General features: G+C 40.9%; 1 protein-coding gene across 1 annotated transcript; it reads left to right on the top strand.

Annotated features, from left to right (window-relative positions):
- LOC103508855 (calsyntenin-1) lies at positions 1–23,671 on the top strand (the record flags this gene model as incomplete). Its single annotated transcript, XM_026823347.1, has 14 exons — positions 1–376; positions 5,994–6,185; positions 6,568–6,788; positions 7,833–8,006; positions 8,394–8,571; positions 9,081–9,230; positions 13,958–14,114; positions 14,936–14,949; positions 15,658–15,848; positions 17,154–17,399; positions 18,241–18,534; positions 21,684–21,929; positions 22,362–22,655; positions 23,136–23,671. Coding segments are annotated over 14 exons (2,934 nt in total), but the record flags the coding sequence as incomplete, so codon positions are not given.
- Between the last annotated feature and the right edge of the window lie 1,277 nt (positions 23,672–24,948).

The raw sequence follows: 24,948 nt of genomic DNA, 5'->3' as shown, positions 1-24,948 counted from the left end.
CTCTACCCTTCTGTTTTCAGCGCCACGGTTCACATTTCCGTGATGGATGTCAACGAGTACGCTCCGGCGTTCCTCGAGCCCTCGTACGTGAAGCAAGTAGACGAGGGTCGCCTGTACGAGGAGATCCTGCGAGTGGAAGCCTCAGATCGGGACTGCACGCCCAAGTTCGGCGACATCTGCAAATATGAGATCACCACGCCCGATCAGCCGTTCGTGATCGACAATGAGGGGTCGGTGCGAAACACGGAACCGCTTGACTATGAGCGGAGTCACAACCATATCCTGTCCGTGGTGGCGTACGACTGCGGCATGAAACAGTCGCTCCCCGTCATGGTCACCATCAAGGTGAACCGGATCTGCAAACTGGGCTGGAAAGGTAAGCATGCTGTTTTGAAAGAAAGTATAGCCGTATTTTATGATGTGACTTTTTTGAGTCATCATATGAAATTTCTCTTTGAACTATTTTGGACTGGCAGCGGGTGTGCTTGCGCCATTACGTCCAAACTAGTCCAAAGATAAATTTCATATGATGACTGAAAAAAAAAATCACATAATAAAATACGGCTTTAGTAGTGAGTTTTCAAAGTGTTTGAACTTTGAATCCAATGTTCCGATGCGATGGTCCAATTTTAATGAAATTTGGCACAAATGTTCAACACATACCTACAAGAAATTTGGTGACTAACTGACTTACATCCCGTTGAGCTTAGTAAGCCCCGTTAGCTATTTCATGAGCTACATATTGTCCTTTTACTCTAAAAACCGAGGTGAAATGTTCAAAATGAAAACCTCTCAAAAGTCCCAGCTAAACAACGTCAGAGACTCACAGTTCTCGGAAAACTCATCTCATCATTCACCGCAGAGAGTGAGTAATGGTAAAATCAAATGCCTCTCGTAACACATTTATATCGCATAAAATAGATCGGATTGTCGGATTATCTATCGATGGAAATGGAGGGGAAATTTTGAAGTACAAAACCCGGCAATACGAGTTGTATTATTCAGGTGGGGAAATTTTGGAGGGGGTTTGCGGAAAGGGGGTCTTATAATTATCATTTGCGGACAGGGAGATAAATTATTGGGGCCGCGTGTATTATTCCGTCATTATATTCAGGGGATGCGGGAGAGGGGAGGGTGGTCATTGGGGGATTCAGTCCCCGTAAAGTAAAAGTAATTAAGTTCCAACGAGACCATTATGAAAGCGTAAGGAGGGGGAGATATTTAGGAGGGACTATAGTTTGGACGGGGATTGTCCCAGATAATGAGTTAATCACGGAATAGAATATGCTGTGTAGGAATAAAATCATGATAATAGTAATTAAGCGGCTCTAATGACAAGCTGTCGATATTTACTGGGTCACACGTGTGTCCTACTAGTGATTCAGGGTACTGTGGAACTCAGTCAGGAAAAAGGCAAATATCGGGTCCCCATAGGACCAGTCGCTCCCAAAATTTAAAGAAGAAATTAGAGGAGTTCCGCGGAAAAGGGCAATTTTACAAAACTAGTTTTGAGATAACAACATTTCCTTTACATTCTTTGTAAAAAAAAAGCATCATATTAGAGAATAAAACATGTATTCATTGTGATGTATTTTAGTCGGACAAAAGTTGTTGTGAGTCATGATTTCATGAACGTACTTATCTCACATAAATCTGGAATCAAGTACACCAGACACTCAAAAGCTCGAATCAAGCTGTTCCATTCTGAAACCTTCCAGACAGGGAAACTGCACAGCTAATAGCATTAGGTTGCATTGTGCACAAGCATAAGGAGTATAGAGCTGCACCTAATGAACAAGGGAGAAAATGAGAGCACACTCAGCCCGAGACGATATAAGCTCCTTACTGCTCGTGATATATCGGTGTCCCGTACCATACAGAAAGAAAAGAAAATCCATAAATAAAATACCCGCATCCTCAACTCATTATTCTCTAGAAAAAAGTATTTTCTGCTAATATAAAGAAAAAAATGGAATGGAATGGAGGGCTGGAGCAGTTTCTAGAATCCAGAAAAAGTATTTTACTAGGTATTTTATTTTTAGAAATAGCCCTTGCTGAAGATAGGTTTGAATCATTCTAATAAGTCATCGCTAATGTAAAGGTCTGCGCACTTGGTTGTATTGTGGGCGCTACGCGCTCAATCTGACGCAAGGTGCCGTGGCGCGCTCCTTTGCATCAGCAATGTCAAAGAAAATGGCTAACAACATGCTCCTAGTGGAGAGTTAATTGTCCGTATCAGCCTTGATACGGACCTGTGATTTCAAACGTTTGCTTGAATTTTTTATCCTCACAAGGATCAGTGGACCCAAAGTTTTGTAGAGATAAGTGTTAAGTTAATGCTAACTATGATTCCCACAGTCCAGAATGCACACATTAGGAAGTGAGGGAGAAAAATACAGACGCATCTGCAGATCCGCACATATGTATTCCGAGGCCCTAGAGCTTTTATTCTTAAAAGGAAAATTCCTAGAAAAGAAAATTTCGAAAAAATATATGTATAAATATTTCTCACTTCGGAAAATATATTCATGGCATCACCTACGACACGAGAACGAATATGTGCGGGTGTGTTGAGAAAGTTGAAAAAATAATGGACGCAGCATATATTATTTCCCTCTCCTAAGTCCTTTGGGAAATCGTGATGATGAGTGGCATCACTACGCGGTGTCCGTCAATTTCCCCGACGTACAGCTGTATGTTGACGGAGCCCTGTTCAAATCTGAAAAGAAGAACCCGGAAGTTATTGACGATTGGCCTCTGCATCCTACCAAGGGAATCAACACCACACTCACTGTGGGCGCTTGCTGGCAAGGTAAGAAAGGGAAAGAGAAGTGGATGAGTCCAATCTTGACAGTCTATTAATTTAAAGTGCTAATCTAATTAATGTACAATAAATTCAAGACAGACTGATTTTATAACTTTTTCAGTAACAACTTTTTTTTTTTTCATGGATGATAGAGCCAACTGTATAAAACCATTGATAGTATCTATCTTGAAGAAAACAACAGGAGCTTTTCACTGGTACAAAAAAAAACAGTGGATTTCGCCAATATTTTTTCGACCCCTAGGAGGCCTGTTAAATTCCATTTCATTTGTATAAGCTTAGGCTTAACAGGGGTAACAGGCTGTTAGGAGCTAAAATGTTGATGAAACCCACCCCCTAAAAAAAAGAGAAAGATCTTCAAAACATTCAGGAAAGTATGTTGTAGTAATGGGATGGATATTTAGAAATGCCAACTGTCCCGACTTTTATTCATCAGATACCTAATAGTGGGGGAAAAGGGGAGGCAGACATTACCACCTTCTAAGTAAGAACACCCTGTATGTAGTCCCTATTTTTCCTCTCCGACAAATAACCCATGAGCATTGGAAATGATTGATAAATAATGTTTCCCTCTAATCCGAATGCTGCAAAGTTAGAATCTCATAACCCCCTCTCATTAGTCTCTTTTGCTGTATTAGCGATATCTAATATTATGTTATAGACCAGGGGTTTCCAACTTCCATGTGTATGCGGGTCACATACTACGTTGGGAAGTACTTCGCGGGCCACATATTGTAAATAGGGGAGCATTATAGGGCCCCCCCCCACAAGTTTTCAGAAATGCAGTCCGATCAAATTTTGAGCGCCGCAGGCGAAATTTTTCAAAAAAGTATTCTAATTTTTTACATTTAGGCAAGTTTGTACAAATCCGAAAAACCTTCGCGGGCCACAAAAATGGTCTGGCGGGCCACATGTGGCCCGCGGGCCGCTAGTTGGAAGCCCCTGTTATAGACAAAATGCGCTCATCCTAACCCTCAGATGAGAGGAAAGCAAACACTATTCATTTTATTTATTCTCTTTTCTTTCTATTTCTTCTTCGTCATTGTTTTCCTCCATTAATCTATTCTTCTAATCCTGTTCTTCTTTCTCCTCTTTTTTCCTTCCATTGCATTCTTGATTTTCTTCGTCTAATTCACCGGCTTTCTCCTCCCTCTTCTCTAATTCTGCCTCCTCTTCCTTTTCATCATCATCCTTCTCCTCCTCTCCTTCTCCTCCTCCTCCTTTTCATCATCATCCTTCTCCTCCTCTTCCTTCTCCTCCTTCTCCTCCTTCTTCTCTGCCTTCTTCTCCTCCTCCTCCTCTTCCTCCTTCTCCTTCTCCTCCTCCTCCTCCTCCTCTTCCTTCTCCTTCTCCTTCTCCTCCTCTTCCTTCTCCTCCCCCCCCCGGTTTCCTCAATTTGTTCATGTCTATTCTTCTTTTCTCCCCTCATTCTATTTTCTATTCAACTCATTTCTAATTTGTCTTTCCCCCTAGCTTTACGTCTTCTCCGTATTTTAATCCCCATTATGGGAGCCTTTCAGATTGGTCTGAAATTACCATACTTTTCCCCAAGAGGATTATTAGTTGCCTCTCTTCTACTTCTAATTCATTGCCTAAATTGATTGGAATGGGGGTTGTACCGCCCAGTCGATGTAAATATTTGATCAAAGGAAGAAAAGGCAATCATTTGCAGATTGAGAAGTTCCATTGTAGTCGCAAGTACATATGTACCTTGATTGATAAATCATAATACAATTTTTCGCGATAATTGGAAAACATTTGACTGAAAATGCGAGGAGTTTTAACTGGAAATGAGGGTAATATTTTAAAAAATTGTGGATACATTTGCACCAGGTCGTGGCACTGAAGGAGGCCGGAACCAGCAATAAAATTGTTAAATTTGAAAGTAAAATACAATTACCTTGATCATCTGACAGACCTAGGTCTGACTGTCTGAGAGACAGTCGCGGAAAAAGCGTTGGAAGCCCCTGTTATAAACAAAATGCGCTCATCCTAACCCTCAGATGAGAGGAAAGCAAACACTATTCATTTTATTTATTCTCTTTTCTTTCTATTTCTTCTTCGTCATTGTTTTCCTTTTCCTCCATTTAATCTATTCTTCTAATCCTGTTCTTCTTTCTCCTCTTTTTTCCTTCCATTACATTCTTGATTTTCTTCGTCTAATTCACCGGCTTTCTCCTCCCTCTTCTCTAATTCTGCCTCCTCCTCCTTTTCATCATCATCATCCTTCTCCTCCTCTCCTTCCTCCTCCTTCTCCTCCTCCTTTTCATCATCATCCTTCTCCTCCTCCTCCTCCTCCTCCTCCTCCTTCTCCTTCTCCTTCTCTGCCTTCTCCTCCTCCTCCTCCTTCTCTTCCTTCTCTGCCTTCTTCTCCTCCTCCTCTTCTTCCTCCTTCTTCTCCTCCTCTTCCTTCTCCTCCTTCTACTCCTCCTTATCCTCCTACTGACAGACCTAGGTCTGACTGTCTGAGAGACAGTCGCGGAAAAAGCTTGAGACGTAGGTCTGTCAGCCCTTCTGAGCGACCACGGTCCGACTGTCTGACGGTTTGAGCGTGAGTGGCTGGCCGTCCCTCCTTTGTACCTATACTATACTTCAGATTACTACAGTAAATGCCATACGTGATATCAAGGAATGTAAATGTTCAAGATGGAGAATCATTTTCTTGGATGTTTTTCCTAACTGGGTCAGGGGTAGCTGGGAAATGTGTACTGTGGTGCTTTCCTTTATTATTTTTGTATTACGATGCTCTAGGAAAGAAAAGAATGCTATGCTAATTTGACAGTACATGTAGTAACATGTATCATTACATGTAGTAGGTTCTTGTTGGCAGATGTATGTAATGTTCTACATATTCCTGAGGGTAGAGACTGTAGAGACTAGAGAGTATTTTACGTATGTGCCAGGCATGCGGTGGGTGGCAGGTTTGATTCCTTAGGTTTGGGGTTTAGGTAGATTTGTTTGAAAGAACATTTTGCCAGAGTTGGTAACAAATTCATTGTAGAATAGGTAGGTAATCATCAATTTTAATCAATTCTCAATAGTTAATAACAATATTTCTGTAGGACACTGTAGGTACATTTTTCAATGCCCATCCCGATTTTGCCAGATTAATTCTGAGTGTTGTACTTATAATCGTGATTGAAATATTCGTATTCCCTTTTGCTTACAGGAATCCCGGAAAGAGTAGACTACGCCCCTGGAGCAGGCAAGGAATTCCTGTTCCCTGGAGCTTCCCTGGCCCTGTGCGATGTTCCCTGTAATATCAAGTCCGTCCAAACCAAGCTGACCCTGGCTACATCCCATATTGGCAAGGGATGTGATAGAGACACCTACTCTGTGCAGAGTCAGAGGAAAATCTGTGGTATGTTGGAATGTGGATACAAAGAAAACTTTTTTTTTTTTGAGGGAACCATTTGATAGAGTCTGGCTTAGGGACTGTCATAAGGGATATTAGCCTGAAATTTCCCTTGCTAAAAAAAAAAAAAAAAATAAATAGCTAAGGTTGAGTGCGGAGGGCATCTAGTTATAAAATTTTGTAGCCAAAACCAAATGTCAACCCAAAAGCGACCACCCTAGGGCTAGTTCCTCATAATATTTCAAAATACATACCTATATGTATGTATAAGACCTTTGTTAGCCTGCGGGGGTGGACTTTTCAGCCCTATCCCAGCAGAATAAACAAGATATATTCTATCTATAACACATAATTCTAATTCTGACTCCCCCCGTCTGTTTTCCTTCAGGAGCCTCCAGCGAAAGTATCGACCTCCTGCCCACTCCAGGACTTCCAGGATCAGAATGGACCAAGAAGTTGGCCACAGATGAAGGCCATGAGAGTGATCAGATGTTTGAATTCGACGGAGTAAGCTCTGCTGTGGCCATTCCCAATGATGTCCTCGACCATGGATTGTCCTCACAGTTCACCATTTCTACCTGGATGAAACACAAGCCCATTCCTCATCAGGTATTATGCTAACAACATTTTTGGCTGGATAATTCTTAGAGTGGTAATAGGGTATAACTCGGTGATGTAGTGGTCTAGTGGTCAAGAGTGATGCAGACGTTGACCTGGTAAACAGGAGGGTGTGGGTTCAATTCCAACCGAGGGAGGTATATAAATTTGTACTCAAAATGTGACTCTGTTTTAATATAATAGGAGGGATCGAGTAGATTGGACATTGGAACTTGGAACACATACACATCACATGCCTTCAGACACACTCCATTTGTCAAGGGTCTAGGTTTTCCTTGCCCTTGTGATCAAAGGCCATTTACTGCAGAAACCATGGAATGGAATTGTTCAATTATATCCTAACCCACTTAAAGCCCGTTCCCATTTGTCGTTCAAAAAAAAAAAAAAAAGTGTCGTGTATAATGGGAACACTCTCATTTAACACACAGTCCTGAGGATGGCATCATTAGATGCTGAAACATGTTGACCCTTTTCAAGCAATAAAGTTGTTTATTTAGTCAAGTGAACACCTATTTTCTTCTTATTTTAGTATACCTACTCTCATTTAAATTACATTGCCTCCAGGACATTTGAAGGCAATAAAGTTGTTTATTTAGTCAAGTGAACACCTATTTTCTTCTTATTTTAGTATACCTACTCTCATTTAAATTACATTGCCTCCAGTACATTTGAAGGGAAAAAAGGGTCTTATACTTTATTTTGTGTTTTTTATTTACAGGAAAAGCATGTAAAGGAGCACATCATCTGTTCTGCGGATGATCACAAGATGAATCGTCACCATTACGCGTCAACTCATTATTCTCTAGAAAAAAGTATTTTCTGCTAATATAAAGAAAAAAATGGAATGGAATGGAGGGCTGGAGCAGTTTCTAGAATCCAGAAAAAGTATTTTACTAGGTATTTTATTTTTAGAAATAGCCCTTGCTGAAGATAGGTTTGAATCATTCTAATAAGTCATCGCTAATGTAAAGGTCTGCGCACTTGGTTGTATTGTGGGCGCTACGCGCTCAATCTGTTTGTGTTTTGTATTTACAGGAAAAGCATGTAAAGGAGCACATCATCTGTTCTGCGGATGATCACAAGATGAATCGTCACCATTACGCCTGGTTTGTAAGGAACTGTCGTCTGATCCTGCTACTGAGAAGAGATTTCTCTGAGGGAGACCTGAATATCTTCAGACCCGCTGAATGGAGGTGGAAGATCCCTCAGGTAAAATAGAAAGCTTTCTGTTTTTCGATCAGCAAATGCATATTTTTTAATTCCTATTGATGGAATTGTTCAGTAGTCTGTTCCACGAAAGTAATCAAAATCACTAGTGTAGGGCAGCAGCCATTTTATAAAGTCCCATTTTTCACAATCTTTTTACGTTAATAATGCCGTCACTGGTCGTTACTCGATTAAAGTAGCTACTCAAAAACACGATATAACTATACGTTAGGGAGCAAATACTGTCTATTTTAATCTCAGGACCGGAAGCAAGCTTTCGTGGAACGTAAGAAAACTTCAATTTCACATCTGATTAAATTCCTATATTTAATCAGATTCCTTAATCCCTATACTTACCTTAATTTCACATCTGATTTTGATTCCCCCCAGGTGTGTGATGATGAGTGGCATCACTACGCGGTGTCCGTCAATTTCCCCGACGTACAGCTGTATGTTGACGGAGCCCTGTTCAAATCTGAAAAGAAGAACCCGGAAGTTATTGACGATTGGCCTCTGCATCCTACCAAGGGAATCAACACCACACTCACTGTGGGCGCTTGCTGGCAAGGTAAGAAAGGGAAAGAGAAGTGGATGAGTCCAATCTTGACAATCTAATTAATTTAAAGTGCTAATCTAATTAAAGTGCAATAAATTCAAGATAGACTGATTTTATAACTTTTTCAGTAACAACCTTTTTTTTTTTTTTTGGATGATAGAGCCAACTGTATAAAACCATTGATAGTATCTATCTTGAAGAAAACAACAGGAGCTTTTCACTGGTACAAAAAAAAACAGTGGATTTCGCCAATATTTTTTCGACCCCTAGGAGGCCTGTTAAATTCCATTTCATTTGTATAAGCTTAGGCTTAACAGGGGTAACAGGCTGTTAGGAGCTAAAATGTTGATGAAACCCACCCCCTAAAAAAAAGAGAAAGATCTTCAAAACATTCAGGAAAGTATGTTGTAGTAATGGGATGGATATTTAGAAATGCCAACTGTCCCGACTTTTATTCACTGAGTATAGCTACTTACAACTCAAGCTTATCCTAATAAATTACATTCTCGCTCTGATTTCAGGTTCGGATAGCATGATGAAGCATCATCTCAGAGGTTACCTGGCAGGTCTGTCTGTTCTACTTCACAAAACTGAGAAGCCGTCAGTCCTCGCCTGCCTGCACAAGTGTAAGGAATCTCTGGAAGTACCTGCCATGGAGTTGCTAGAACCAGGTATGTAAATTCGTAGCCTCGTCGCATTCAAAGTCCTAAATCTAGGACATTTGTTTTGCAGTCTCATATGCCCAGGGTGTGAGAGGGGTTTGTATGCTCATCTGACAGAGTCCTATATTTAGGATGTTTTGGCTCGTCTTTTCCCTCCCCCTTAAGTGCACAATTTGTACCAAAAATGGTCAGCTGGTTTCAAATACAGAACAAAACAATACCTGGGCATCGGTCATATAGGACCACAAACCTTGAAAAGCCCTTGGGCACGACGACGAGGGCCGAGAAAAGCCTACAGCACGTTGTCCAGATGCCCATCCAGTTACCGACCACGCCCAACATTGCTTAACTTGAGTAATTGGAAACTGATAAGTAGGTAGGTACTTTAAAATAAAAACGGGTCCTATTGCCGCAATCTCTCCTTACGTTCCTATCATTTCAGACACAACTAATCTCTCCTTACGTTCCTATCATTTCATCAAGAAAATAGGATACGCCAATTCCAGACAGTTCCCAACCCCTGGACGACGTAATCTACACCTCACTACTTCTATCATGTAAGTTATAACGGCTGGCTTTCCCCCTGTCCTTTTCTCCTCTCATCGATTTCGGGACAATAATAATAATAGTGTAAATAAACAATAGAGCTTCCCTGGCCCTGTGCGATGTTCCCTGTAATATCAAGTCCGTCCAAACCAAGCTGACCCTGGCTACATCTCATATTGGCAAGGGGTGTGATAGAGACACCTACTCTGTGCAGAGTCAGAGGAAAATCTGCGGTATGTTGGAATGTGGATACAAAGAAAACTTTTTTTTTTGATAGAGGGAACCATTTGATAGAGTCTGGCTTAGGGACTTTCATAAGGGATATTAGCCTGAAATTTCCCTTGTGAAAGAAAAAAATAGCTAAGGTTGAGTGCGGGGGGGCATCTAGTTATAAAATTTTGTAGCCAAAACCAAATGTCAACCCAAAAGCGACCACCCTAGGGCTAGATCCTCATAATATTTCAAAATACATACCTATATCTATGTATAAGACCTTTGTTAGCCTGCGGGGGTGGACTTTTCAGCCCTATCCCAGCAGAATAAACAAGATATATTCTGTCTATACCGCATAATTCTAATTCTGACTCCCCCCGTCTGTTTTCCTTCAGGAGCCTCCAGCGAAAGTATCGACCTCCTGCCCACTCCAGGACTTCCAGGATCTGAATGGACCAAGAAGTTGGCCACAGACGAAGGCCATGAGAGTGATCAGATGTTTGAATTCGACGGAGTAAGCTCTGCTGTGGCCATTCCCAATGATGTACTCGACCATGGCCTATCCTCACAGTTTACCATTTCTACCTGGATGAAACACAAGCCCATTCCTCATCAGGTAAGGGTCTAGGTTTTCCTTGCCCTTGGGACCATGGGTTATTTACTGAAGAAACCATGGAATGGAATTGTTCAATTATATCCTAACCCAGTTAAAGCCCGTTCCAAAAAAAAAAAAATAATAAAAAAAAAAAATGTGTCGTGTATAATGGGAACACTCTCATTTAACACACAGTCCTGAGGATGGCATCATTAGATGCTGAAACATGTTGACCCTTTTCCAGCAGTAAAGTTGTTTATTTAGTCAAGTGAACACCTATTTTCTTCTTATTTTAGTATACCTACTCTCATTTAAATTACATTGCCTCCAGGACATTTGAAGGGAAAAAATCTGGTGTGAACATCACACGACTTTCTATTACATTAAACTTCTCAACTGTAAGTCGGACAGTTCTAAAAGTTTCACCATTCAATTCGGCGTGAAAAATCCCATGGGATCAACTATTCACATGCTTACTTGTTAATGGTTCACAAATAAAAGGGAAATTTGTCGACACCGGGGAGTATCGAACCCGCAACTTCTCAACTGTAAGTCAGAGAGTGCTAAAAGTAGCACCATTCGATTCCGCGTGAAAAATGACATGGGATCAACTATTCACTTGCTTAATTGGTAACGGTTCACAAATAAAAGGGAAATTTGTTGACACAGGGGAGTATCGAACCCGCAACTTCTGAACTGTAAGTGGCCCGCGGGCCGCTAGTTGGAAGCCCCTGTTATAAACAAAATGCGCTCATCCTAACCCTCAGATGAGAGGAAAGCAAACACTATTCATTTTATTTATTCTCTTTTCTTTCTATTTCTTCTTCGTCATTGTTTTCCTCCATTAATCTATTCTTCTAATCCTGTTCTTCTTTCTCCTCTTTTTTCCTTCCATTGCATTCTTGATTTTCTTCGTCTAATTCACCGGCTTTCTCCTCCCTCTTCTCTAATTCTGCCTCCTCTTCCTTTTCATCATCATCCTTCTCCTCCTCTCCTTCTCCTCCTCCTCCTTTTCATCATCATCCTTCTCCTCCTCTTCCTTCTCCTCCTTCTCCTCCTTCTTCTCTGCCTTCTTCTCCTCCTCCTCCTCTTCCTCCTTCTCCTTCTCCTCCTCCTCCTCCTCCTCTTCCTTCTCCTTCTCCTTCTCCTCCTCTTCCTTCTCCTCCCCCCCCCGGTTTCCTCAATTTGTTCATGTCTATTCTTCTTTTCTCCCCTCATTCTATTTTCTATTCAACTCATTTCTAATTTGTCTTTCCCCCTAGCTTTACGTCTTCTCCGTATTTTAATCCCCATTATGGGAGCCTTTCAGATTGGTCTGAAATTACCATACTTTTCCCCAAGAGGATTATTAGTTGCCTCTCTTCTACTTCTAATTCATTGCCTAAATTGATTGGGATGGGGGTTGTACCGCCCAGTCGATGTAAATATTTGATCAAAGGAAGAAAAGGCAATCATTTGCAGATTGAGAAGTTCCATTTTAGTCGCAAGTACAATTGGAATGGGGGTTGTACCGCCCAGTCGATGTAAATATTTGATCAAAGGAAGAAAAGGCAATCATTTGCAGATTGAGAAGTTCCATTGTAGTCGCAAGTACATATGGATCCCTCAGGTAAAATAGAAAGCTTTCTGTTTTTCGATCAGCAAATGCATATTTTTTAATTCCTATTGATGGAATTGTTCAGTAGTCAAAATCACTAGTGTAGGGCAGCAGCCATTTTATAAAGTCCCACTTTTCACAATCTTTTTACGTTAATAATGCCGTCACTGGTCGTTACTCGATTAAAGTAGCTACTCAAAAAACACGATATAACTATACGTTAGGGAGCAAATACTTACTGTCTATTTTAATCTCAGGACCGGAAGCAAGCTTTCGTGGAACGTAAGAAAACTTCAATTTCACATCTACTTAAATTCCTATATTTAATCAGATTCCTTAATCCCTATACTTACCTTAATTTCACATCTGATTTTGATTCCCCCCCCCCAGGTGTGTGATGATGAGTGGCATCACTACGCGGTGTCCGTCAATTTCCCCGACGTACAGCTGTATGTTGACGGAGCCCTGTTCAAATCTGAAAAGAAGAACCCGGAAGTTATTGACGACTGGCCTCTGCATCCTACCAAGGGAATCAACACCACACTCACTGTGGGCGCTTGCTGGCAAGGTAAGAAAGGGAAAGAGAAGTGGATGAGTCCAATCTTGACAGTCTAATTAATTTAAAGTGCTAATCTAATTAAAGTACAATAAATTCAAGACAGACTGATTTTATAACTTTTTCAGTAACAACCTTTTTTTTTTTTTTCATGGATGATAGAGCCAACTGTATAAAACCATTGATAGTATCTATTTTGAAGAAAACAACAGGAGCTTTTCACTGGTACAAAAAAAAAAACAGTGGATTTCACCAATATTTTTTCGACCCCTAGGAGACCTGTTAAATTCCATTTCATTTATATAGGCTTAGGCTTAACAGGGGTAACAGGCTGTTAGGAGCTAAAAGGCTGATGAAACCCACCCCTAAAAAAAAGAGAAAGATCTTCAAAACATTCAGGAAAGTATGTTGTAGTAACGGGATGGACATTTAGAAATGCCAACTGTCCCGACTTTTGTTCTCTGAGTATAGCTACTTACAACTCAAGCTTATCCTAATAAATTACATTCTCGCTCTGATTTCAGGTTCGGATAGCATGATGAAGCATCATCTCAGAGGTTACCTGGCAGGTCTGTCTGTTCTACTTCACAAAACTGAGAAGCCCTCGGTCCTCGCCTGCCTGCACAAGTGTAAGGAATCTCTGGAAGTACCCGCCATGGAGTTGCTAGAACCAGGTATGTAAATTCGTAGCCTCGTCGTATTCAAAGTCCTAAATCTAGGACATTTGTTTTGCAGTCCCATATGCCCAGGGTGTGAGTGTATGCTCATCTGACAGAGTCCTATATTTAGGATGTTTTGGTTCGTCTTTCCCCCCCCCCCTTAAGTGCACAATTTGTACCAAAAATGGTCAGCTGGTTTCAAATACAGAACAAAACAATACCTGGGCATCGGTCATATAGGACCACAAATCATGAAAAGCCCTTGGGCACGACGACGAGGGCCGAGAAAAGCCTACAGCATGTTGTCCAGATGCCCATCCAGTTACCGACCACGCCCAACATTGCTTAACTTGAGTACTTGGAAACTGATAAGTAGGTAGGTACTTTAAAATAAAAACGGGTACTATTGCCGCTGGCTAGAATATTTTTAGTGATACCTTACCATAATCATGTGTACATTTATTTTCCCATTTCCTTCCAGGTATGGAATTACTGACCAACAGCGATCTCACGTTTTTAGTGATACCTTACCATAATCATGTGTACATTTATTTTCCCATTTCCTTCCAGGTATGGAATTACTGACCAACAGCGATCTCACTGAGCTATCCATTGAAGGCGATAACAAAACCAACTTAGAGGTTCTCGTCAAGAAAATAGGATACGCCAATTCCAGACAGTTCCCAACCCCTGGACGACGTAATCTACACCTCACTACTTCTATCATGTAAGTTATGAGCCGTTCTCGGAACGGCTGGCTTTCCCACTGTCCTTTTCTCCTCTCTTCGATTTCAGGACAATCCCTCCCCCAACTGTGAAGAGTAAAAGCTATTTGTGTTCTTCTTTTCAAGATGAATCTTCACAAAGTCACGTCAGAATCTATCAATAATAATAGTGCTTATTTATACTGCTCGCATAGGACTGAAAATTCCCTTTACTCCAGCAGTAGGCAGTAGGCTACTATTATTACTGTGGTCAAATTCTCAAATTATTTTGAGGATAAAATTCCATACTTCTTCGGCTGTTATTGAACCCACGCCCTCCTGTTTACCAGGTACGCTTCTTGACCACTACACCCCCGAGGCGGATAAGACCTCAGTATCTGTTACAGTGCCCTCTATGAAACTTCTTAGATTTTTTTTTATCAAATTCACCTCTCCCTGCTAGCCTAGTTAGCTTAGTCGGTAGCGTGTCTGCCTTGTAAGCGCTGGGCCGCGGGTTCGATTCCCGCCCGGGACGGATTTTACCCTGATGGGATAATGTTCGTTCTCGGAACGCCTGGCTTTCTCCTATCCTGTCTTCCTTCTCTCTTCGATTTCGGGACGATAAGACCCCAGTCTTCTGTCTCTTGTCTGTCTCTGATGTCTAGTCTAATATTGTCTGTAGACAAAAAAGATATCTAATATGAACTTGTCAAACGATAGTAATCAAACAAAACTCGTAATTGAGATGCGGTTCGTTCTCCCTCTCTTGGATTTTAGGACCATAAGACCTCAGTACAGTTACAGTTCCTTCGATCCCTCTACAGTTCCTATCTTTTTCTGCAAGCTTACAGTTTAAAGGTACAACTTTTGCCGGAGATAACTTTTCACAAAAAAAAAAAAAAAAAAAAAAAAAAAAAAAAAAAATGTACCTTGGGAACCCTTTCGCATTACTTTAAGGCATTATTTTTTTTATTTTTTTTTTTTACATCAATGCCTCTGGCTGGGATTCGAACCCAGCACCTCCAGGTTAAGAGTGCTCTTGACCACTCGGCCACAGAGGCGGCTAAGTTACTCCCGCATTTTGACTTGATTTGAATTCGAACTACCAACCTACTGACGCGAAGTACACCGACCTAACCACAACTAGCGGGGTGGACTTCAGGTCTGGAGATTGGTGGTTCTGAATCTAAGTCAGGTCTTGAAATTTGTCGAGGCGTATTAAGTGGGAACTACATTTGGGAATCCTTGAAGCACGAGAGGTATTGTCCGATATGGCTTTAGGTTCAATGTAACTATTTATAGTCAAACTCATAACAAATCGAGTTTACCATTGTTTAGCCTTAGTTTTGAAAGTACATAGTGCGCCTACCTTGTAAACGCTAAGTTGCGGGTTCAATTCCCGCCTGGGGCGGATTTTATCCTAAACAGTTAGGGTTGGTTCTTGTGAAAGGGCTGGCTTTTTCCTATCCTGTCTTCATGATACAGATAAACTTACATCTATCGAACCTCTTATCGTTCCAATTTAGAATTTCTGAAATCAAACTCAACACTTTGTTTGTTTTCCAGGCGAGGTCACTAGTGGCGTGGTAGAGAAGCGACTAGACTCGTGCATTGTGTCTGTATATCCGGCCCTGAACCCTGATCATGAAACCATTACCCTACCTGAGAATATGCTGACCCAGTTTGGTATCACGGCAAGACTTAGTAAAGATGGAGCCACGCTCAGTGGATCAGACATCATTTATAACTACGAACAGGTAAGGATGAAGGGTCGCTACTCAGGGTCAACACAGTTTTTTACTTTCCTTACCCTATAGGAAGGAAAGTAATGTTTTACCGAAAAGTGTCCGTGTATGTGACTACTGACTACAAGTCAATGATAATGGCTTAAAGCCACCTCTCTTTTTCGCTGGTATTTAAACCTGCTCCTTACTCTCAATAATCCAATAATTCACACTAAAACCCCCTGCACCACGTGGTAACACCCACACTCGACTTTGCTCATCCTGTTTAATTTAGGAAAAGTAGAAAAGTTAGATATTACCTTAGGAGACAACTTTTCCATCATACAATGTAATGCAAACCTAGCAGGTTGCCATTCATATTGCTAAAATCTTTACAATCTATCCTTAGCTGAGTAATGTTTATGAATCGCGTGACACTTTGTTCAAGATCATCGATTCAAAAATTCAAACACCATCAGGTAATATTCACCAATCAAAACATACTCGTCATTTCAATATACCTACCTGCTATCGGTGTGTACTGTGTATTCACCAATCAAGACATAATCCCCAGTGTGTATTCACCAACATTCTCTCAAAGTGAGGACGCCTTCGGCGTCAACCTCGCCTAGTTACCTTCAAGAGTCCATTATTATTATTCATCAATCAGTGTATACTCAATCACAGATTCCAATATGCCTACTGTCAGTGTGTATTCACCAATCAAAACATATTCCCCGGTGTGTATTCACCATATCAGTGTGTATTCATCAATCACCTCTCAGTGTATATTCACCAATCAAAACATATTTCCCAGTGTGTATTCAATTATTCACCAAACCAGTGTCGAAGGTCACCATGAGGTGCGGGGGGATCCCATGTGATTTTTTACGCGGAATCGAATGGTGCTACTTTTAGCACTCTCTGACTTAGAGTTGAGAAGTTGCGGGTTCGATACTCAAATGTAATAGAAAGTCGTGTGATGTTCACACCAGATTTTTTATGTAGGTATGTACTCAATGTATTTTTATTTATGAAAATAGAAAGTATTTATTTTAATCAATAGGAGAATGACTTGATAGTATATTCCCAGCATTTGATACTAACCATTAATCTATCCGTGGTAACACCCACACTCGACTTTGCTCATCCTGTTTAATTTAGGAAAAGTAGAAAAGTTAGATATTACCTTAGGAGCATACATTTTTCATGTAGGTATGTACTCAATGTATTTTTATTTATGAAAATAGGAAGTATTTACAATAGGAAAATGACTTGATAGTATATTCCCAGCATTTGATACTAACCATTAATCTATCGATTTCCCTCTATTTCCAGGCCCTGCGACAAATCCAATACACAAACCGGAAGCCCGCCTACTATCTGAACCGCATGTTCAAGCTGGTGTGCTCGGAAATGAACGGCCGCTTCATTAGCAACGAGTACGTTCAAACTCTGACCGTCATACACCCACGTGTCCCGGCCGCCAACGCCAAGATCCCAGACAGTGTAACACCGTCCTCATCCCCCGTACCAGCCATCATGCATTCCCCACAGAACAAGATCGTTCAGAACTATGCACAGGTAAGTATTTTCTCCAAACAGTCAAACAACTAACGGCCAATGGAAAGAGTTCCGGGTTTCCCCCATAAAGCCAGCCTAGTTCGCTTGGTTGGTAGCGCGTCTGCCTTGTAAGCGCTAGGTCGCGGGTTCGCTTCCCGCTTGGGGAGGATTTTATCCTGAACGGATAAGGTTCGTTCTCGGCACGGCTGGGTTTCTCCTATCCTCTCTCAGGATGATAATACCTCCGTTTTTGCAGTATTAAGGTGTGTCCACAGATAGTCGACAGGCCATCGATCGATGTCGACTGACACGCTAACACTGCCTCTACAGTATAGATTTTCCTGTCGATCGACGGCCGGTTGACTATGTTTAGACACATATACGTTGTCATCCCAAGTACGCTAATACATATAAAAATGGGCATGTAAATAGTCAATCCTATGTGATTTTTTATGAGGACCTTCAAGTCCTCGATGGAGAAAGTTTGAGATGTATGTGAATCAAATTTGAGAATTTAAAATTTTTAGTGGCCATAGTTTCGGAACCGCTTCAGGAACATAAGGGGCTTAAACCCCAAAATTACCATCTATTTCAGCAGCGCTGTCGATTTTGACACTAAACTTTGGGGTTTAAGCCCCATATGTTCCGAAGCGGTTCCGAAAAACTATGGCCACTTCAGACTTTTATGGTTAGACAGCGGTTCCTAAAGTATGGTCACAGAGTTGATTTCAGAACTTGCCTTGTTTTTGGTCCGTCCTTCCTTTATTATTACAATAGTAATAAAAAGGTATAAGGGACGGACTATTGTATTCGCTTCGGTGTCTGTCGCCCAATTAATTCACCTCACCTTTCTCACCCACAGGTTCACCGTCAGCATGTAGAGGAGCCTCCTCCACAGTCTATCGTAGAGCACTACCTAGAAGCCAGCATCGGGGAGAGAGGTGGTAACAGCGCCTCAGGTCTAGTCGCAGGTGCCGGGGGTAGTCATGCAGTTACCGTGATTATAGTCGTCTGTGTTGGATTCCTGCTGTTTATGATCCTGTTGGGAGTTGTGCGCATACGGTCTGCACACCAGAGGGCTACCCAGGAAGAGATTCAGGACACGGAAATGGCCTGGGATGATTCCGCGCTCACCATTACTGTCAACCCTATGGAGGTAAGAAACCTATCTCTTCCCGCCAGGCGGGTCAACTCCCATGGCGTAGTGGTCACTGCACTCGCCTTGCACGTTACAGTTCCCTCTATCGAAAAAAATCTCATGTTTTCCTTTTTACACTGAATGTCTCCTTACGTGTCTATCATTTCGGAGTTCGGACACAACTAATCCCTCCTTACGTTCCTATCATTTCAGACACAACTAATCTCTCCTTACGTTCCTATCATTTCAGACACAACTAATCTCTCCTTACGTTCCTATCATTTCAGTACTATTGCTCATCTCATCGTACTGTAAATCCTGATTTGAGGAAATGAAGAAATCATCATCATCAAATCTTAAGTCGTTCCGTCCAAGGGTACGGGTCGGCTGTGTACAAAGCCTCTCCACCATATTCTATCATTATATTTCTGGAAATGAAGAAATATTTCTTATTATTATTATTATTTTAATTTTTTTATAGGCTTTATTTATAGTGGCAGGGTTCTCCTGAAGGAGCTCTTCCATCCAACCACTATTAACCTTATCCTTCTTCTTATTCTACCACCTTGTTCTTTTTCTTTCATACAAAAATATTATTCGTCTTCTAACTGACAGATGAATAAGTGCAAAAAATATTTTATACCTCTAAAGATTAGAATAAGTACTTTTGGGCAAAACAAAATTAATTCGAAAAGTGATTTCGTATCGACCGTTTCATGATCCAAATTTTGATTAAAATATAATACATCAGATTAGATTTGTTCAATTTTATCTAAAGAATAGGTAGAAAAAGGTGACTGTAAAAAAAAGAGAGAAATAATCAAGAAGGTATATATGTATGTACCGCGCTTCGAATCGCAAGCATATGTAGTTTTTTTTTTCTTCAAGTTGCCTAATTGATTTGTTCATAGCTATGAAATGAATGTAAACTTGCAGGCCTTTGTACATATAGCTTAAAATGCTTAAATCCTTGACGTTTTCCGTAAAAAATACATCCTTGAGAACTTTGTAAGTTGTAATCCTATCCAGTTTGAATGTCCCGCGTTTTCCACAAATTTCCACGCCGAAATATTTGTACGAAATATTAATAAGTGACATCAAAATGCAAAGTTAACATGCGAGTAACCTACAACCTATGAATAAACCTGTCAGGCGTCCTAAAAAACAAGACGTTCATTTACAATAGTTTCCAGGTGCTTAGACATTTTCTTGTATCTCTAATAAGCAGCCTGGGGACAATCTAGTAAGACATTCCTTGAAGGGGATGAGAAAGAATTTTCTTTTTACAAAACATTAAATGACATCAAAATGCAAAGTTAACATGCGAGTAACCTACAACCTATGAATAAACCTGTCAGGCGTCCTACAAAACAAGACGTTCATTTATAATAGTTTCCAGGTGCTTAGACATTTTCTTGTATTAACTGTTTAGGATAAAATCCGCCCCAGGCGGGAATTGAACCCGCAACTTAGCGTTTACAAGGTAGGCGCACTATGTACTTTCAAAACTAAGGCTAAACAATGGTAAACTCGATTTGTTATGAGTTTGACTATAAATAGTTACATTGAACCTAAAGCCATATCGGACAATACCTCTCGTGCTTCAAGGATTCCCAAATGTAGTTCCCACTTAATACGCCTCGACAAATTTCAAGACCTGACTTAGATTCAGAACCACCAATCTCCAGACCTGAAGTCCACCCCGCTAGTTGTGGTTAGGTCGGTGTACTTCGCGTCAGTAGGTTGGTAGTTCGAATTCAAATCAAGTCAAAATGCGGGAGTAACTTAGCCGCCTCTGTGGCCGAGTGGTCAAGTCAAGAGTACTCTTAACCTGGAGGTGCTGGGTTCAAATCCTCTCTCCTTACGTTTCTATCATTTCAGACACAACTAATCTCTCCTTACGTTCCTATCATTTCAGACACAACTAATCTTGACAGACCTAGGTCTGACTGTCTGAGAGACAGTCGCGGAAAAAGCTTGAGACGTAGGTCTGTCAGCCCTTCTGAGCGACCACGGTCTGAAACGTTTTCCGCACACACGTTCCAACTGTCTGACGGTTTGAGTGTGAGTGGCTGGCCTTAGGCTATGAACGTCCCTGCTTTGTACATAATACTATACTTCAGATTACTTCAGTGCCATACGTGATATCAAGGAATGTAAATGTTCTAGATGGAGAATCATTTTCTTGGATGTTTTTCCTAACTGGGTCAGGGGTAGCTGGGAAATGTGTACTGTGGTGCTTTCCTTTATTATTTTTGTATTACGATGCTCTAGGAAGGAAAAGAATGCTATGCTAATTTGACAGAACATGTAACATGTATCATTACATGTAGTAGGTTCTTGTTGGCAGATGTATGTAATGTTCTACATATTCCTGAGGGTAGAGACTTGGGAGTATTTTACGTATGTGCCTGGCATGCGGTGGGTGGTAGGCTTGATTCTTTAGATTTGGGGTTTAGATTTCTTTGAAAGAACAATTTGTCAGATTTGGTTACAAATTCACTAAATATCAATGTTTAAAGGATAGGTAACCCTTTTATTTAAAGCTTCCTACACGTTTATTGTATTATGTATTCTGAACTTGTGGCATATTTGTAGAATAGGTAGGTAATCATCAATTTTAATTCAATTCTCAATAGTTAATAACAATATTTCTGTAGGTACATTTTTCAATGCCCATTTTGTAAAAGTTAATATAGAACATAAAAACAAGCATCATTCAATAGGATAAGGAAAGTCGTGTGATGTTCACACCAGATTTTTTACTTTCCTTACACTATAGGAAGGAAAGTAATTTTTCACCGAAATGTGCCCGTGTATGTGACTACTGACTACAAGTCAATGATAATGGCTTAAAGCCACCCCTCTTTTTCGCTGGTATTTAAACCTCCTCCTTACTCTCAATAATCCAATAATTCACACTAAAACCCCCTGCAGCACGTGGTAACACCCACACTCGACTTTGCTCATCCTGTTTAATTTAGGAAAAGTAGAAAAGTTAGATATTACCTTAGGAGCATACATTTTTTATGTAGGTATGTACTCAATGTATTTTTATTTATGAAAATAGGAAGTATTTATTTATTAATCAATAGGAAAATGAATTGATAGTATATTCCCAGCATTTGATACTAACCATTAATCTATCAATTTCCCTCTATTTCCAGGCCCTGCGACAAATCCAATACACAAACCGGAAACCCGCCTACTATCTGAACCGCATGTTCAAGCTGGTATGCTCGGAAATGAACGGCCGCTTCATTAGCAACGAGTACGTGCAAACTCTGACCGTCATACACCCACGTGTTCCGGCCGCCAACGCCAAGATCCCAGACAGTGTAACACCGTCCTCATCCCCCGTACCAGCCATCATGCATTCCCCTCAGAACAAGATCGTTCAGAACTATGCACAGGTAAATATTTTCTCCAAACAGTCAAACAACTAACAGCGAATGGAAAGAGTTCCGGTTTCCCCCATGAAGCCAACCTAGTTAGCTTGGTTGGTAGCGCGTCTGCCTTGTAACCGCTAGGTCGCGGGTTCGATTCCCGCCCGGGGCGGATTTTATCCTGAACGGATTAGGTTCGTTCTCGGCACGGCTGGATTTCTCCTATCCTGTCTCAGGGTGATAATGCCTCCGTTTTTGCAGTAGTAAGGTGTGTCCACAGATAGTCGACCGGCCATCGATCGATGTCGACTGACACGCCCACACTGCCTCTACAGTATAGATTTTCCTGTCGATCGACGGCCGGTTGACTATGTTTGGACACAGATACGTTGTCATCCCAAGTACGCTGGATACATATTCTGAAACCCAATTAATTCACCTCACCTTTCTCACCCACAGGTTCACCGTCAGCATGTAGAGGAGCCTCCTCCACAGTCTATCGTAGAGCACTACTTAGAAGCCAGCATCGGGGAGAGAGGTGGTAACAGCGCCTCAGGTCTAGTCGCTGGTGCCGGGGGTAGTCATGCAGTTACCGTTATTATAGTCGTCTGTGTTGGATTCCTGCTGTTTATGATCCTGTTGGGAGTTGTGCGCATACGGTCTGCGCATCAGAGGGCTACCCAGGAAGAGATTCAAGACACGGAAATGGCCTGGGATGATTCCGCGCTCACCATTACTGTCAACCCTATGGAGGTAAGGAACCTATCTCTTTCTTATATTTCCCGCCTGGCTAGATAACTTTGCAAGCACTCGATTCTCACCCAGGGCAAACTTTATCCTAAACCCAGAGTTTAAGAAATACTGGCCTGTGTAAATCAAATGGGTGACGTTAAAGAAAACCCTCCAGCCTAGTTAGCTTGGTTGGTAGCGCATCTGCCGCTAGGCGGTGGGTTCGATTCCCCCCCGGGGCGAACCTATCCGAAGCGGATAGGGTTCGTTTTCGGCACAGCCGGGCTTCTCCTATCCTGTGCTCCTTGTCTCTTCGATTTCGGGACTATAATAACTCCGTTCGGAACGATACAGTTCCCTCTATCAAAAAAATCACATGTTTTCCTGAATGTCTCCTATCATTTTTACACTGAATGTCTCCTATCATTTCGGACACAACTAATCCCCTTACGTTTCTATCATTTCAGACACAACTAATCTCTCCTTACGTTCCTATCATTTCAGACACAACTAGAGGACATTCACGGTGGCAAGCTGGGGACCTCGAACTCCTGCGCCCGCCACGATGATGAAGTGGACTCGTCCGATGACAATTCCAGTTATCATGACGACGAAATGGACTCGTCCGACGAAGAAACAGAGGAGACTCGGTGTGCAATCAAACTTCGTGACCTTGAGTGGGACAACTCCACGCTTGCTATATAAACTGTGAAAATACATGAACCCTCCCTCCCCCGCGCACCTCATGGTGACCTTCGACACTGATTTGGAGAATAATTGAATACACACTGGGAAATATGTTTTGATTGGTGAATATACACTGAGAGGTGATTGATGAATACACACTGATATTGTGAATACACACCGGGGAATATGTTTTGATTGGTGAATACACACTGATAGTAGGCATATTGGAATCTGTGATTGAGTATACACTGATTGATGAATAATAATAATGGACTCTTGAAGGTAACCACTAGGCGAGGTTGACGCCGAAGGCGTCCTCACTTTGAGAGAATGTTGGTGAATACACACTGGGGATTATGTCTTGATTGGTGAATATTACCTGATGGTGTTTGAATTTTTGAATAGATGATCTTGAACAAAGTGTCACGCGATTCATAAACACTTTTGTTTATTTTGAGTACTTATACAAATATATCTATCATATTGCTATGTTACGTATATATTTGCCTCATTAAGTATAAGATTTTTTTTCAATGGAACAAGATTTGTCACATAAGTACAGCTATTGAAAAAATATACTAATTATAGCGAGGTCTGAATACTCCATGGTGAAATAGATACATAGGTACACTTACATATTTATGTAGAAAGCTTTCAGATCTTGCTCTATTAGGTAAGCTTTTTTTTTTAGTACTGCTTGTTGCATTGAATTTCTAAATAACAGGCGTTGCTTTAGGCTTGGCGATTCGACTTTTTGAGCACTGGTTCACTCGTTTTAATGTAGGTAATAGGACTATTGACAAATAAGCATGTGATTAGGTCAGTCCTATGTGATTTTTAGTCAATCCTATTATGAAAACCTCGATGGAGAAAGTTTGAGATGTATGTGAATCAAATTTTGAGACTTTAAATTTTTTATTCCCTAGTGGCCATAGTTTCGGAACCGCTTCGGAACATATGGGGCTTAAACCCCAAATAACTATGACCACTTCAGACTTTTATAGTTTGGCAGTGGTTCCTAAAATGTGGTCAGGGAGTTTATTTCAGAACTTACCTTGTTTTTTTTTTTTTTTTTTTTTTTTTTTTCCTTTTTTTTTTTTTTTTTTTTTTTTTTTTAGTACTGCTTGTTGCATTGAATTTCTAAATAACAGGCATTGCTTTAGACTCGGCCATTCGTCTTTTTGAGCACTGGTTAACTTGTTCCAATGTAGGTAACAGGACTATTAACAAATAAGCATGTGATTAGTGAATCCTATGTGATTTTTAACGCCGAACCGAAAGGTGCAACTTCTAACCCAATAGGACTGTAAGTCCAATAGAACTTACAGTTTAAAAGTTACGGGTTTGATACGCTCCTGTGTGAAAGGATTTTACTAGTTTTTTTTTTTTTTTTACTTTCTATGCATTACTAATGTATAGCAAAATTAGCAAAGCTATACTAGTAATGAGAAAGTATTGCAATCAGTCCAAATTTTCAAAATCAGGAAATGAGTGGAAATATCCGTTTTGGGATCCCCTGATTCCAAAAAAGTGGTTCTTAGCCCATGGTCTGTACGTTGTACGTACGTACTACAGATTTAAATGGGAAAAGTTGGTATACAAAATAACTCAAGAACGGTGATGAAATTTG

This window comes from Diaphorina citri, unplaced genomic scaffold (assembly GCF_000475195.1).
Source record: "Diaphorina citri unplaced genomic scaffold, Diaci psyllid genome assembly version 1.1 scaffold440, whole genome shotgun sequence".
In the NCBI taxonomy this organism is placed as follows: domain Eukaryota; kingdom Metazoa; phylum Arthropoda; class Insecta; order Hemiptera; family Psyllidae; genus Diaphorina; species Diaphorina citri.
The sequence above is the reverse complement of the archived record's forward strand: the minus strand, read 5'-3'. Positions and strand labels throughout refer to the sequence as shown.